Source organism: Apium graveolens, chromosome 3 (genome assembly GCF_009905375.1).
Source record: "Apium graveolens cultivar Ventura chromosome 3, ASM990537v1, whole genome shotgun sequence".
Classification (NCBI taxonomy): domain Eukaryota; kingdom Viridiplantae; phylum Streptophyta; class Magnoliopsida; order Apiales; family Apiaceae; genus Apium; species Apium graveolens.
The window spans coordinates 70,281,899-70,297,220 of record NC_133649.1 but is presented as its reverse complement, the minus strand read 5'-3'; the positions used below and the strand labels follow the sequence as shown (position 1 = coordinate 70,297,220).

General features: G+C 32.2%; 2 protein-coding genes across 2 annotated transcripts; both read left to right on the top strand.

The window, feature by feature from the left end:
- The first annotated feature begins 3,872 nt into the window (after positions 1-3,872).
- LOC141712400 (uncharacterized) lies at positions 3,873-9,439 on the top strand. The gene is made up of 9 exons (XM_074515326.1): positions 3,873-4,134; positions 4,253-4,299; positions 4,786-4,853; positions 5,086-5,124; positions 5,590-5,726; positions 6,304-6,394; positions 7,316-7,387; positions 8,296-8,408; positions 8,896-9,439. Exons 1-9 carry the CDS (start codon positions 4,020-4,022, stop codon positions 9,177-9,179), a joined length of 966 nt encoding a protein of 321 aa, XP_074371427.1. The 5' UTR covers positions 3,873-4,019; the 3' UTR covers positions 9,180-9,439.
- A 1,544-nt stretch (positions 9,440-10,983) lies between these two features.
- On the top strand, positions 10,984-12,300 carry LOC141714312 (uncharacterized). The gene has a single exon (XM_074517837.1). The coding sequence runs from the start codon at positions 10,984-10,986 to the stop codon at positions 12,298-12,300; it is 1,317 nt and encodes a 438-aa protein (XP_074373938.1).
- Positions 12,301-15,322: the final 3,022 nt, after the last annotated feature.

The window sequence follows — 15,322 nt, the reverse complement described above, 5'->3', positions numbered from 1 at the left end:
TAAAATAAAATAAATATATTATCCATTTGGTTTATGAGAAAAATATATTTACCTACTTACTCAAGACTAAAATAAAATTAAACAAAAAACTAAATATAATTAGTTAGATTTGGTTGATATAACCAGCTTGAGGTTAAAACCAAGATTTATTACCTCATTCTAAAAATAAAATAATAAATATAACCGATCAAACTAAAAAATATTTACTCAATCGGGATAAAACAAAAATAAATTTTGAAATGTAATAAGTTGGTCAATATAATGTCATCCCTCCAAAACAAAATATATTATATATTCGGTTTAAAACAAAATTATATTCACCCAGAGGCATGGTTATAAAAATCGGCAATTGGTACTAATCGGTTTAGGTACCGATTAGGGATTAATCGGAACAAAAATCGGATATATTTAAATATTTTAATAATATTTAATATATTTACCTTATTTATAATGAAATATATAATTCAAAAATAATTTATAAATATTAATAAGATTTCAAAAAATAGATCGGCCGAAAATTTTTTAAGGATTAATCGGGGATTAATTGAGGATTTTTTTAAAAATCGGGAATTTTTAGAACACTGCCTAGAGCTAAAATATAATAAAAATAAATTAAATATATTTAGCTAGTGGATATAACGGGCCTGAGAGTAAAATAAAATAATGTATAGTATTGTTCAACGCTAAAATTTAACAAATTAATATAATTAGTTGAATATGGTCGACATAAGATAATTCGTATATTATTAATGTGAGCTAAAATTTACCTTTTAATTAAAACATAATTATATTTTATAACCACATCAATAAAACTATATCTTTCAATTAGTCTTATTTTTTTAAAAATTAAAATATTACTAAATTATACACTTATATATGTAAATTTATTATTAAATCATATTATTAAAAAATTATAATATATTAATTTCAGAACTTAAAATTTTCACTTAAAATTAAATTCAAAAAAATATATAATATTAAAAAATAATCCGTGCATCGCACGGTTTTAAGCTAATATAGATAATTATATTTAGTTGGCTATATTTGTTTAACCATCAAAGCCCTCCAATGGTAATTAGTAAAAGTGTTAGCTAAAACATTATAAATCTATAATTATGTAAAATTTTAGTTAAGAGAAGGGTAAAGACTCCAAAAACAATTATGTATAAATATGATATCAAAATTATATCTAAAAAATTTAGTGGTTCGACAAATTTAGCCAACAAAATTTAATTATGTATTTTTTTTGCCAGTATGGTTGGAGTGCTCCAAATTTTACATAAATTCTAAATATTGCCCCCAGATGCCACTTAAACTCCACATATATAATTTAGCTAATATAATTTAGCTAAAAATTTTGTATCATTGGAGATTTTCTTAGGTGGATACACTTCCCCTTAGTTATAAATTTACATAATTTTTATTTTATCATTTTTTAGCTAACAAGTTTTGTTATCAACATTGAAGATGCTTACTGGACTAAATTTAGTACAAGATTATTTTTAATAATTGTTATGTTAATATATATTATTTTAGTTTTTTTTTAATTTAATTTGTTGAAAATTTTATTTTTTTTAATTAGCCATGTCAAAATAGGTTCATGATTATTAGAATCATTATAATAATCTTTTAGAAAAATGATTCCTAAATGCGTCAAAGAATATAGTTTATAAAAAATAGGCCCTATCGTAATAAATAGTTTGTAAGAATTTGTTAAATCAATGCATTTTAATTTTTATAATTTAAGATGAATTTTTAAAATAATTAAGATTAGTTTATTAGGCTTAATTATATCCTTAATATATAATATGCATAAAGGGAATTTTATCCAATTTTTTGGTAGTTATGGTCCTACTATCAAATTAATGAGGACCAATTTTTTGGTAGTTATGATCCATGTATGATCAAATTAATGAGAACAGTTAGATCTTAAATAAATTGATAAAGGAATATTCAATAATCAACGATAAGCATGATTCTAAATTGAATAGAATTTCCTACCCTTTCAATTATTTAAACAAAAAAAAGTAGGTATCCTATATTGAATTATAATGCAAAATTTGTTATTATTTTCGACTTTACATTATGGATAATATTTTTTGTATAAAATTTTCAAACCATCACTGAATTAAACATTATTTCGTGAGTTTCATGTGGACTGTAAAATCGTCAAAATCTGATTTATAGAACTCGAGATAGAGCCAAAATAAAATCAAACGAAATTGAGTTTTTTTTGTTGTACTTTAATTTGATTTTTTAAACTAGTTTAAATTAAAATTCATTTGTTAAATAAAAAGTAAAACATTCGTGTATTGCACAGAAACATTAAAAATTTGGTAGTCGGTTAGTTGGAATTGTATTTAGGTTTATATACGACTTACGTTAATGTAATACACGGTATTGATTTTGTATCTATGTTATTCATGATACTTTTTTAAAAACTTAAATAGAGATAATTCGTTTGTTGATGTAATAACATTGAAATAAGATGAAATAATACACACTATATATCTCGACAAAAATGAAATTATAGTATTGGTCAAGATTAAAATTAATTTATTAGCAAACTAAGTATAATTAGTTAAATTTAGTGCGAGTAATGGATTTCGGGTTAAAATAAAATAATAACTACCATTGATTCGGTTTAAAAAATTATATTATTGAACTGGTAAGTTATCAATCAGAATAATAACATTGGGTTAAAATAAAATAATATTTACTATTCATCAAAACTAAAAATTTATAAATCTTATTAAAACTATAAATAAAATCAAAATAAAATTTAACTATCTAAAATTAATGATATATATACTATTCATCTGAGTTAAACAAAAATATTTATATATATATACGTATCCGACTTTAAATAAAATTAAATTAAAAATTAATTATAATTAGTTAGATTTGATAAGTATAACGGGTTTCGGAATAAAAAAAATTAAAATAAAACTATAATATAATTTGTATACTATTAAATCGAGATAAAAATTTTCGTTTAAATAAAATAATAATAATATATTTTGTAAACACACATAGAAATAACAATATTACTACATATTTCAATTTAATATTTTTTTTTCAAATTTAAATACCTTTACATAAAAAAATTAATTTATATCCTTATCATAATAATGTATAACGAAAATTTTATACAAATTTTTGATAATTATGATTCATGTATTGTAAATTTAATATGGACAGTTAGATCTTTTTACAAATATTTGTGTATATGTATAATTATTATCAAATCACATCATAAAAATGTTTTTGATAAACAAATTCTGTATCGTGCATTGCATAGTTTTTATGATAATATTATATATAAGTATAATACAAAACACAAGTGATAAGTTGGTGCATTGATATAAAAATTTATTTATGAATGATTATACTTAGGTTGAATCCCATTAACAAATTTTTTTAAAAGAATATAGTAAATACATGGACAAATCTCTTATGAATATTTTATCATTTTCATTTTTAAAAAAAATATAGTAAATATATAAATAAATTTATCATTTATTAAAAATAAAATAGCTCACTGTTTTTACAATTATGTTGGGCTATTATATGGGTAAACGAGGAGAAAAATATATACAAGTATATAACATTTCCCTACTTTGCTCCTTACATTGAATTAAATTAAAATTACTTTTTTTCATACTATTGTTTTAGATTGTGTTAATTTATTAAAGTACTTTGATAATGTGTTTGTTGAGTTTGTTCACAGGTCTGCGAATGCAGTTGCCCATACATTAGCGGGCTACTCATTCTACGTTAGACATTCAGGAGTGGATGAATATAGCTCGAAATTTTATTTCAGATGTAATGATTATTGATTTCATTTAATGAGAAGCAAGTACGTTTATGTCAAAAAAAAAATTAAAATTACTTTTTCTTCTTTTAAAATTCAAACACTCTTTTAAAGGAGAGGCCTTGGGGCGGCGTGTCTCCATTTACAGTATTTTTTCACTTGTTTGCTTAATTGTTGATCATAATCATCATCGTAGCCACTGCATATGGGTCACAACAAGCCCAGAAGATTCAAAACCAATCACTCCCATCGAGCAGCAGGCCAATCCAGTCGGTCACTTAAAATTTCAGGAGATGCCGACTCCTTCCCCGCTGAGCCAGGTTCATAATTATTCACATATTTACATTTGTATAACTTGCACTAAAGGTGTTTGATAAAATGTCTTTGTGGTAGTTCAAGATTTTTTTCAGTTTACTTTTAAGTTACTTGTTTAAACAGAAATTGAAGAGCAGCCCATTGTTCCAAAAATTCAGCTTGCTATGTGGGTATGTATATTTTCCCTGACTTTTTTGTAATATATACATGTTCATAAGCTTTGGTTTAATGTGTAACTTTTAGCGAACAAGTTGGTTTCTTTGCCTGATGGGGTATGTCTTTGTTTTTGTTCATGTACTAGTTTTGTACAGTTGTATATAGTTGTTTAAAGATTAATTGGTTATACAATCACGTTTGATCATCTTAAGAAAAGCTTATCCAAAACAGTTAACTATTAGTCGTTTGGATTAGGGTTAAGCTTTGCGTATATTTTATGTTGATCCTGCTTGCGAGCGAGATATCTTCAGTATGTTTACTCTACTCCTTGAAGCATATTTAAGATATCAGCTTAAACATTCTTTAAAAATTGGGGATAGTATAGTGCTTAGGTTATGAACATTGTGTTCATTAGAAAGTGCGGCTTTACTGAGATTGCCTTGCTAAGTAAAACCTTGCTAATTATAAAAATTAAGCTAATAAATGTTTTGCTGTTTCAGGATTTTGGACAGTGCGATTCAAAAAAATGCACCGGACGCAAGCTTTCGAGATTCAATTTTCTGAAAGAAAGTAACTTACCAATTTTCTTCTGATCATAGTCTACTATTTCTGTGTACACAGTTTGCGGTATATGTATAGAGTATTGTTGTTAACAGACAATATTCTTCATAAATGATAAAACGGACGTTTAAGTTCCAGGATAGTCACAATCACAATTACATTTAGTTCTAGCTAGCCATATTATACCTATCATATATCATGGTTTCACATTAATGACGATTAAACAATGTCATGCAGGAGTTGCGAGTTGGTAACAGTTTTGGTGGCATTGTACTAAGGTACCCATTTTTTTCCCAACTCTCTAGGATGCTATTTGTACTCAAGTTTCTTACAAGTGTAACATGTTCTAGTTTGTCTTAGCCATAGAGCAGCTGTTCCCACATTTAGTTTTCAATACTTATCAATATATTTCTTCCATATAAAGTTAATTTTTAAGCATCGTGAAATGCTATTATCTTGCTATTGATTGTGGAAAGATCAGTATTTGAATGATATATTCTACTCATGGTGTTAGGTGTCAGCAGAACTCAACCCTACCAGTCTATTGCTATTTTTTTTACAAGCTTCTTGACTCTAATTACGTTAATTCTAAACATTTGTAATATGTTCTGAAGTGAATCAGATTTACATGTGTATATGTGTGTATATATATTATATACATTATTTAATACATAAATGTCCATATGTTATTCTTTTTTTGTCATCTACATTTTCTCTTGAAATGACGCCTCTAATGTTTCCAGTCCTGCTGGGACACAATGTGTCTCAAAGGAAGATCAGAGTTTGATGAATCGGAAAGGTTTGGCTGTTGTAGATTGCTCTTGGGCTCGTTTAGATGATGTACCATTTACAAAGCTACGATGCGTTGCCCCTCGCCTCTGTACGAAAACTAAACATTTTGTTCACTGTTAATTTTTATTTCGCATTCTTCATACACGTGTCAGTTGTGTAATTTTTAGATATGTATGCTGAATGCTCTTATCTAGTTAGTATGAGTTGGACATATATGTGTAACGAATAATAATAGGCAAGATCGCAGGATATCCTCCTACTGTCTGTACACAAATAATAGGAAGTTGCCTATTTCTAGCACAAGTGAACGGGTGAAAGATTATTATAGCTTAATATATTACATTTAAAACCTCTAACAATGCTTTTCCCTAGGAAATAATTTTGTGCTACTATAAAGTAATATTTCAAATATAATGAACCAATATTTGAATTTTAAATTAGTTGTGTTCACCTGTTTCTGGTACATAGACGATATAGTCAAGGTACATCCTATTTTTGTGTTTTTGCACATTGCAGTATCATACATTAGCATTAATCTATTACAAATTCAAATTAAACAGCATAATTAGCAGCTCCAACTTGTATTTCAGTGCAGGTTATCTATTTTTGGTCGTTTCATGCAGTTTCTTTTCTACTTTTGCTAAATGAGCTGTGTTCTCTTGTAGTGCCGTGGTTGGTAGCAGCAAATCCAATAAATTATGGCCGGCCGTGTCAACTATCGTGTGTTGAGGCATTATCTGCAGCTTTAATTATATGGTACTACAGTTTGCAAATTTCATATTTCTAATTGAACAATGTTCTGGACAAGAAAGTGCAATATGAATTCACTAGATAGGTACTCCCAGGCTAGGATTCATTCTAGTGAAGGATTATCCTTACTTGTTAGTCGTTACTAAATTTTACTTTGAAGCTAAGATTGAAATGATAATCGACAGGTAGCTTAAAAGTAGATATTTTTTAGAAATTAGAACTATGAATTACAAATAGACATTATATGGTGGTATACAATCTGGACTATGTAGCAGCAATTAGTGCCAAAGGAAAGACAAAGGAAGACTAGTTTTACACCTCCAGATTGAGCAAGTAGCACACTATATTTGCCATTCACATACTCCTGATAAAATTATTTAAGTTTTGTTTTAGCACGTTACACAAAAACGAGATATATGATGCTTAGAATCTGTGACTGTAACCATATTAGCTATACCTTTTGTATTACCTTTATAACATGAATTTGATGCTGTCAAACATCTGGCACTTCACAATCCTTGTAATATTTTCAGTTTTGTACCATGATATGAGTATATGTAATGTACACACCTGTATTGTTGTATTATATTTTTGAGCTATGCCTTCACTTTGTATGTAAAGGAGTGTGGTCAGATACCAACTTATTTAGCCTACAAACTGAATTAATTGGATTTGTAGTGAATTTTGTATTCTTAGCAAATTGTAATTTATGTAGCCAAATTTTTTTATGTTCGAATTTGTCATGAATGTTATTTGTATATTTAGTGAATCATTTACATTTATATTGTGCATCTTTCAGGTTTGTATATTTTGTAATAAAACCTTGTTCACACACACACATATGTATATTTTAGAAATTTATATACAAGTTTCTATTAGATCAGGGCATAGTTAACTATTTAGTTGGTAATCTTTTCTATTTGACAGTGGTGAAAGGGAAACTGCAGAGTTGTTGCTTAGCAAATTTAAGTGGGGACATGCTTTTTTGTCGCTAAACAGGTGCGCCCTTATTAAACCTTGTATGGAAAAAACTGTCAGGACTGTTTTTTTATCTAATTGAAGAACTAATCAGTTTTGTTGCTATTGGTACCTAAAAGCAAGTCAAATATTGGTATGTTTTTGGCAAAGATTTCTGTTGTATGGAGCCATCCATGTAGATTCACGGCTTAATTTAGGATGTACTAAAATTCTGGTTCTGCAGATACAGAAATGTGGATTTTTTTTGTGCGGAATTCATGTGACTGTTCTTATGAGTCATCCACCAGTAGAATAAGTAGTTGATAACTTTGTTCATGTTCTCAATCTGTTGAAGGTCACAAGTTTTCCTCGCATAGATTAAAAGGCTATGATTGTTCTTAAGGATTAAGTATAAGAAACGACTGTTAAATTAATGAGAAAGGTCCCATGTTTGTTTGTTTTTCTGTGTGAGCATGTTTTTAGCTGACATTTTCTTCTTATTGTAACTACTTGCTATATCTTAACAAAGATATAACATATAAAAGAGATCAACAAGTAATGAATTACTCCTCGACATTGGCCCTCTTTATTTAGCAATTCCAAATTAGATACTCCCTCCGTCCTTTCCAATTATTATCATTTTTGGGAGAGTGTCCAACACACATTTTAAGATGAATGTAAATTATAGTTTTATAATTTTTTATTTTCAGAAAAAGAAAATTTTAAAAAAAAGTTATAGAACTATACTTTTTTATTCATATTAAAATGCGTGGCGGACACTCCCCCGAGCCGATAACAATTGGAAAGGACGGAGGGAGTAAATGAATAATTCATGTTATCACTAAAAAATAAAAAATACGGCATTAGTTTTTTTGGTATGTCTTCTTTATATGTGCATTTACTATTGGTATAATATCTGTAATAATCTTGTTGTACCCTTCTAAATGCAGAGCACTTTTAAAGTCGTATTCTGAATGTGAAAGCAGTGCTGATATGATAATTGTCCAAAATGCCTGGCTTTCCCAGCAAAACCCGCGTGTAGCGGAAGGTCTTCAAGAAGTTGGTATGTAAACAACATTGTTGGTTCTGCTTTGCTGTATATGGTCGCAAAATCTTAGCTCTCTCTCTCTCTATATATATATATATATTTTTATTTTTTTTGGTTATTGGATATGAGATATATATATATATATATTAATTTGGTTATTGGATATGAGAGAAGAAAGAAACATTGTTCTTCTCTTCCCTCTCGACTTTTGTACCTCAAGTATTCCAAAGTTCTACCCAAAATACATGTAAGATTACCAAATGTGTAATGTAGTACTGTTTTTATACTTATGCGTGCGCGCACAGACTTTGGCTTCTTAAATTTATTTATGGGAAATAGAATATAAAGAAATGACTTGATTATATATTTGTTATATATTGCTTTGAATTCACTGTTCATCTTAATACCATACAGGTATTCTTATATTTTTTCTAAGAATTATTGCATTGATAGAATCATTATTCTGTATGTTATTAAAAACAAGCATGTTCACTTTTTGTAGCTACAGGAGCTGACGTATCTCGCAGTGAAGAAGATGGATCTTATGACTCAGAAGATGGACTTCCTCCACTTGAGAAGAATTTAAATCACTTAAACTCGGAGGAAAGTGAAGATGAGGAATCTGACACTTCAGAAAATGGACTGCCGCCACTCGAAAAGAACATGAATCATGTAAACCTGGACGAAAGTGAAGATGAGGAATCTCGTGATTCAGACTGCGGACTTCCCCCACTCGAAATGAATCTGAATCATATGACATTGGAGCACAGTGATACAGAAAGCTAGTAGAAATGAGCTGCTACTGTAGTATTGCTTCAGAAGTTCAAATAACAATATATGCACTTGTATCGCAAGATAGAATAATGAGTAACAGTTGTTTGGATCTACTTATTTTTTGGCCTTAACATATGTTCTGATATATATATAGCACAGCTACTTCATTTCTCCAACTTTAATTTTTCTGTTTATTAAGCGACCGGCAATGCAACTGCTGTAGTGATTTATATGTTAAGTAATTGCAGGTAATAGCCTCATTTTCTGGGCTATCCCATAAGTCCATAACCGCATAAGATAGAATTGCAGTTATATATTTCACTTTTTTTGACCTATATACTTCATATGAGGGGGTACAAATGTTTTTTTCCCCGTATTAACGTTTTACTCTATTTTTGGTCATCAAAGTATGAATTTACTTGGTTAAGAGAAGTATGGTGTCCTGATATGTTATTCTCTATTTTTGGTCATCAAAGTATTAATTTAAGAAGTTCAATGGTATGTTTGTCTTGTCAATTGACATGGTCTGGCTGTTTTGTTTGAGTTAGTTCTCGTCTTGTTTTTGTTTCGTTAATCCATACTTCAAATTATAGTTTCTTTTTTGGAGCTTCTATGGCGTCAGGAAGCCCTGTATTGGAGGAGTTGAAAGAAAGGTATGTAGATTTACGTATTGAGGATGAGGAGGATGGTGGTTTGATTTATGATAGGAATGAAGAGCATTTGGATGAGATTGATATTAGGTGGTGTCTGGTTGGAAAGCTTTTGACAGAAAGGCCAGCAGATTTTGATGCTATGAAAAATGTGATGGCTTCTCTCTGGAGACCAGGGAAATGTATGTATGTTAAGGAGTTGGATGTCAACCTATATTTGTTTCAATTTTTTCATGAAGTAGATATTAAACGGGTGATAGAAGGATCCCCATGGACGTTCAATAAGACCCCGCTAATAATCGAGAGGTTGAAGGAAGGTGAAAATTCATGAACAAAATAGTTGAATAAGATGGAGATTTGGGTTCAGATTCATGATCTGAAACCGGGCTTTATGTCAGATAGGGTTGTCAGGGATATAGGTTCATACATTGGAACCTATGTTTCATCCTGTCAAACAAACTATACCGGAACGTGGCGTGATTATTTAAGGGTCTGAGTTATTCTGAATATTGATAAGCCCTTGAAAATACGTATGAAGATTTGTCGTAGTAAGGAAGATTGGTTTTGGGCAAACTTCAATTATGAGAGACTACCAACTTTTTGCTTCATTTGTGATATATTGGGACATTCAGAGAAGTATTGTGAACGATTATTTGATGAACCGTTGGAGACAATAGCTAAATCTTATGGTTTATTTATGAAAACTCTTGATCGTCGCCCTGTTAAACAGATAGGTGCCAAATGGTTGAAGGATGGTTAACACAAGCTGGTGCAAGCAATGGCTATGGTGGTACAGTTCCTGCAAACGGTAGGACAGGGGCGAGTCAATCAGATCCAAAAAATATGGATACAGTTATGGAAATTGCTGAGAATAAGGGAGAAATCTTTGGAGACAGAGTGGAAGGGGTCAAAAGTACAATAACAACAAAATTGTCGGGCAATATTAATTGTAACAGAAACGTGACAGGCTTTTTTGAAGGAGAGAATAAGGAAAATATCCCTCAAAGTGAGGAGCTGATTTTTATGGATCCTAAAAGGCGTAGGACACAAGATGAGCTGGGCCGGAATCAAAACAATGAAGCTGAGATGGGCCTTAAGGGTAGTATTGAAGCAGATCCAAAAAACGATTATGTGGCGGGTTCCAAATCATGGGCCCGTCAAGGATTATGAGTCTGTTAAGCTGGAATTTCCGTGGGCTTGGGAACCCACGAGCTGTCCAATTCCTTCAGGAAATTATTTTCCAAAAGAGGCCCAAAGTTATATTTTTGTGTGAGACTTTAAGTAATAAATCTAAGGTGGATTGTGTAAGACAAAGGCTGGGCTACGAGGGTATTTTCGTTGTGGAAGCTCGGGTTCACAGTGGTGGCATGGCAATGCTTTGGAAGAAGGAGGGGGAGGCTAAGCTCTTAAACTACGGTAATAATCATATTGATTTGGTAGTAAACATGGATGGTCTCCCGGAATTTCGTGTGACGGGCTTTTACGGAGAACTAAAGCGTTCTTTAAGGAGAAACACTTGGAATCTTATTCGTAGACTAGCTGGGGAATCTGAGTTACCGTGGTGTATTATTGGTGACCTTAATAATATGTTAAGTCCTACTGATAAAAAAGGGGGTAATAAATATCCAAGTTGGTTATTAAGAGGCTTTCAAGAGGTTTTAGACGAGTGTAATTTGATAGATATGGAGTTAGTAGGTTATCCGTTTACTTGGGAGAAAGGAAAGGGTACGAGTTTGTGGGTGGAGGAAAGGCTTGACAGGGCTCTTATTTCGCATAGCTGGAACCTTTTATTTCCAACAGCAAGACTAGTGAATTTGGAGATTTCTACTTCTGATCATTGTCCTTTGTGGCTGGATCCAGTTCTGCAAGAATTCCAAAAATCCGTGAAGCACTTTCGGTTCGAAAATGCTTGGCTTAGGGAGCCAATGTGTCATCAGATAGTGCAGTCAAGCTGGGAGTTGTTCTCGGAAGATTCATTTCAGAAGAAGATTAAATGTTGTAGTACATCACTGGCAAAGTGGGGTAAAGAGATCACTGAAAATTTTAAAGAAAGGATTGCGAAGTTAAATAAAGTGCTGAGAAGGGTTAAGAGTAGAAGAGATGTAGAGTCTGTTAAGAGGTATAAGGATACTCATGAGCAACTGTGTGAAGTTTTAAATCAGAAGGAAATATTTTGGAGACAACGGGCGAAACAACTATGGATGCGATCAGGTGACCAAAATACGAAATATTTTCATGCATGTGCTAGTAAACGACGGAAGAGAAATCAAATCTCAAATCTTAAGAATAATGATGGAGTGTGGGTTGGCTGGGATATTGGGCTTCCAAAGTTAGTGGTGGACTATTTTGATAATGTTTTCAAGGCTTCAAACACGCATTCAGATGCTGTGACAAAATTCATTCAGGAAGGTGTATCAAATGAGCAAAACCTGGCATTACAAGCGACTGTGGAGGAGAGTGAAGTTAGAGCTGCATTGTTTTAAATGGACCCAGATAAATCACCAGGTCCGGATGGATTTAATCCGGGGTTCTATCAGAAATTCTGTAATATAGTAAGCAAGGATGTGGTAAAGCTTGTGAGGGATTTCTTCAGTGATGGAACGCTTCTGGGGGAGTTAAATGACACTCACATTGTGCTTATTCCAAAGAAAAACAAGCCTGAGTCGATGATTGATATGCGACCTATTACTTTACGCAATGTTGCTTACAAGATTATTTCTAAGGTACTTGCTAATAGACTGAAAAGGGTGCTACCAAATATTATTTCTGATAGTCAAAGTGCATTTCTGCAGGGTAGGCTTATCACTGATAACATAATGATTTCTTTTGAAGTGTTGCACTATTTGAAAAGGAAGAACAAAGGAAAAGATGGTTATATGGCTCTTAAGTTGTATATGAGCAAGACATACGATCGGGTTGAATGGAATTATCTAGAAGCGGTGATGTTAAAAATGGGTTTTTGTGATCAATGGATTAGATTGATCATGAAATATGTTAGTTCAGTTTCTTATAAAATTGCTTATGGTGGGCATGAGGTAGGGCCAATTGTTCCTCAACGGGGGTTACGTCAAGGAGATCATTTATCTCCTTACCTGTTTATTATGTGTATGGAAGGTTTTTCATCTCTGATTGGGAGTTATGAGCAAGACAAGAAGATAAGAGGGTGTAAGGTGGCTAGGACATCTCCAGTGGTGTCTCATATGTTATTTGCTGATGACAGTTATCTCTACTGTCGTGCTACTAAGGAAGCAGCTCAAAATATATTATGCCTGTTGCAATGCTTTCAACAAGCCTCAGGTCAGCAGGTGAATTTATCTAAATCGTCAGTGTTTTTCAGCCCAAATACATCTGATTAAGTTCGAAGAGGAGTTTGTTCATGTTTAGGAGTTGATGAGGCTGATGAGAGTAGTCTATATTTGGGTTTGCCGAATATAATTAATAGAAATAAGTCGGCTATGCTGGGTTTTTTGAAAGAACGTATGAGACAAAAGATTCAGAGCTTGGAAGGGCAGCTTATTTTGAAGGCGGACAAAGAAATTTTAATTAGAATAGTGGCTCAGTCTTTGCCGAGTTGTGCTATGAATGTTTTTTTGCTCCCTGTGCAGGTATGTAAGGATTTAGAGCAGATGATGTGTAACTACTGGCGGAAATCTTCGTCGAGAAATAGTAAAGGTATTAATTGGATGAGTTGGAACAGGTTAACAGTGCATAAATCTAAGGGTGAGATGGGGTTTAGGAACCTGAGGGATTTTAATATTGCTCTACTTGGGAAACAATGTTGGTGACTGCAATGTAAACCTGACACGTTAGCTGCTCGAGTATTTAAAGCTAGATATTATTAGGATAAAAGTTTTGCAGAAGCAACACTGGGTAGCAGTCCCAGTTTTATATGACAGAGTATTTTTGAAGCGAAGGAGTTGGTGAGAATGGGTTCTAGATGTAGAGTTGGCAATGGGAAGGATATTAGTATTATGGGTGATCCCTGGTTACCCGTGGATAATAGTCTTTATGTGTCAGCAGAGGAGCCTGGTTTGCTGAATAGAAAAGTGGCTAGTCTGATGCACACTGAAATACTGGCCCGGAATGTTGACTTGGTGCGTGATTTGTTTAATGAATGGGAAGCTGAAGCTATTTTAAGCATTCCTCTCTGTGCAAGTCGTCAAAAAGACTTATGGTTCTGGCAGTTTGAGAAGTAAGGCAATTATTCAGTAAAGAGTGCGTACAGAAAGCTACAGGAATTAAAAGAGAAGACTCAGCAGATTCAATATTCGTCATTCTGGGGTAAAATGTGGAAGCTTCGAGTTCCGCCAAAAGTTAAAGACCTGATTTGGAGAGCGGCTACAGGATGCCTTCCTACAAAAATTCAGCTAAGGTCAAAGCATGTGAATGTTGATGATCTTTGTCCTTTCTGTCAGACAGAAAAAGAAACAATTTATCATTGTCTGGTGTCATGTTCGTATGCTAGGATGTGCTGGGAACGTACAGGGATAGGAGTTGTGGAGGATGATAACAATAATTTTTACATGTGGATCTCTAATATGCTTCAGTGTCTTGGAGAAAACAAACGGGGATTGTTGGTCATGCTTTGCTGGGTTTTGTGGAAAGCTCGCAATGATTTAGTGTGGAACCATAAAATGTTGTGAATATGTTGTGTACTTGATGATCACTTAAACAAAATGTCTAAGTAGATTTTACTTAGTGAAATAATGTAGCACTCGACGGATAAGAGTTTTAGTCCCGACGGATAACTCATTATAGTCCCGACGGATGATTAACTTATTATCCATCAAGTGAGTAGCTTATGTAATAATAAGTTTGTAGCACAGTGATGTATGCACCTTTGTATAGAATCTGTAGTAGCATATAAGTCATGCTGACTTTAACTAGATATGCAGAATAGGTTGATTAACTGTACATAAGCAATGTCTTATAATTCTGTATAAGTGAAATGAAGTCAAGTGCCAAAATAGCTACCGACGGATGATTAACAAAGCTTCGACGGATGATCAAATGACTATCAACGGATGTTTAACATAGCAGTCGACCGATGATCAATTAAGTCATCGACGGATGATCTGAAAGTCGACGGATGATCATATCAAGATTCAAACATCAGTTGAACAGTGAAAGCTGACACACTGCCGTCGAGTTGGATACAAACACACTGTGGAAGCCCATTAACTGGGTAATAGAGGACGAAAAGCAGTAAAGATCAAGACTGTTAGATTTTATATTTGTTCAGTTCTTTTAACTTTGTAATCTTGGTAATATATAAACCAAGAGAGTAGCAAATAGAAAAATAACTGAGATAGCTGAGAAACATAAAAACAGAGAAATCTTTGTAAGCACAATCTTTAGCATTTCCTGTATTCTCAGCAGTTCTATTTTGTAAGCAGCTGTGAGCATTTCTGCACACAGAGTCCTCTCGATATATTATATATATCTCTGGTGGAATTGTTTAAATCCACCAGAAAATTTTTAAAGACTCTTGTTTTAATTACTTAT

What these genes read in the sequence shown, in the direction of transcription:
- LOC141712400 (XM_074515326.1), top strand. Translation starts at nt 4,020, where the DNA reads ATGGGTCACAACAAGCCCAGAAGATTCAAAACCAATCACTCCCATCGA. An exon ending in ATGCGTTGCCCCTCGCCTCT is followed by an intron (nt 5,727 to 6,303) that starts GTACGAAAACTA and finishes GTTCTCTTGTAG; the next exon opens with TGCCGTGGTTGGTAGCAGCA. An exon ending in GCTTTTTTGTCGCTAAACAG is followed by an intron (nt 7,388 to 8,295) that starts GTGCGCCCTTAT and finishes TTCTAAATGCAG; the next exon opens with AGCACTTTTAAAGTCGTATT.
- LOC141714312 (XM_074517837.1), top strand. Translation starts at nt 10,984, where the DNA reads ATGAGTCTGTTAAGCTGGAATTTCCGTGGGCTTGGGAACCCACGAGCT.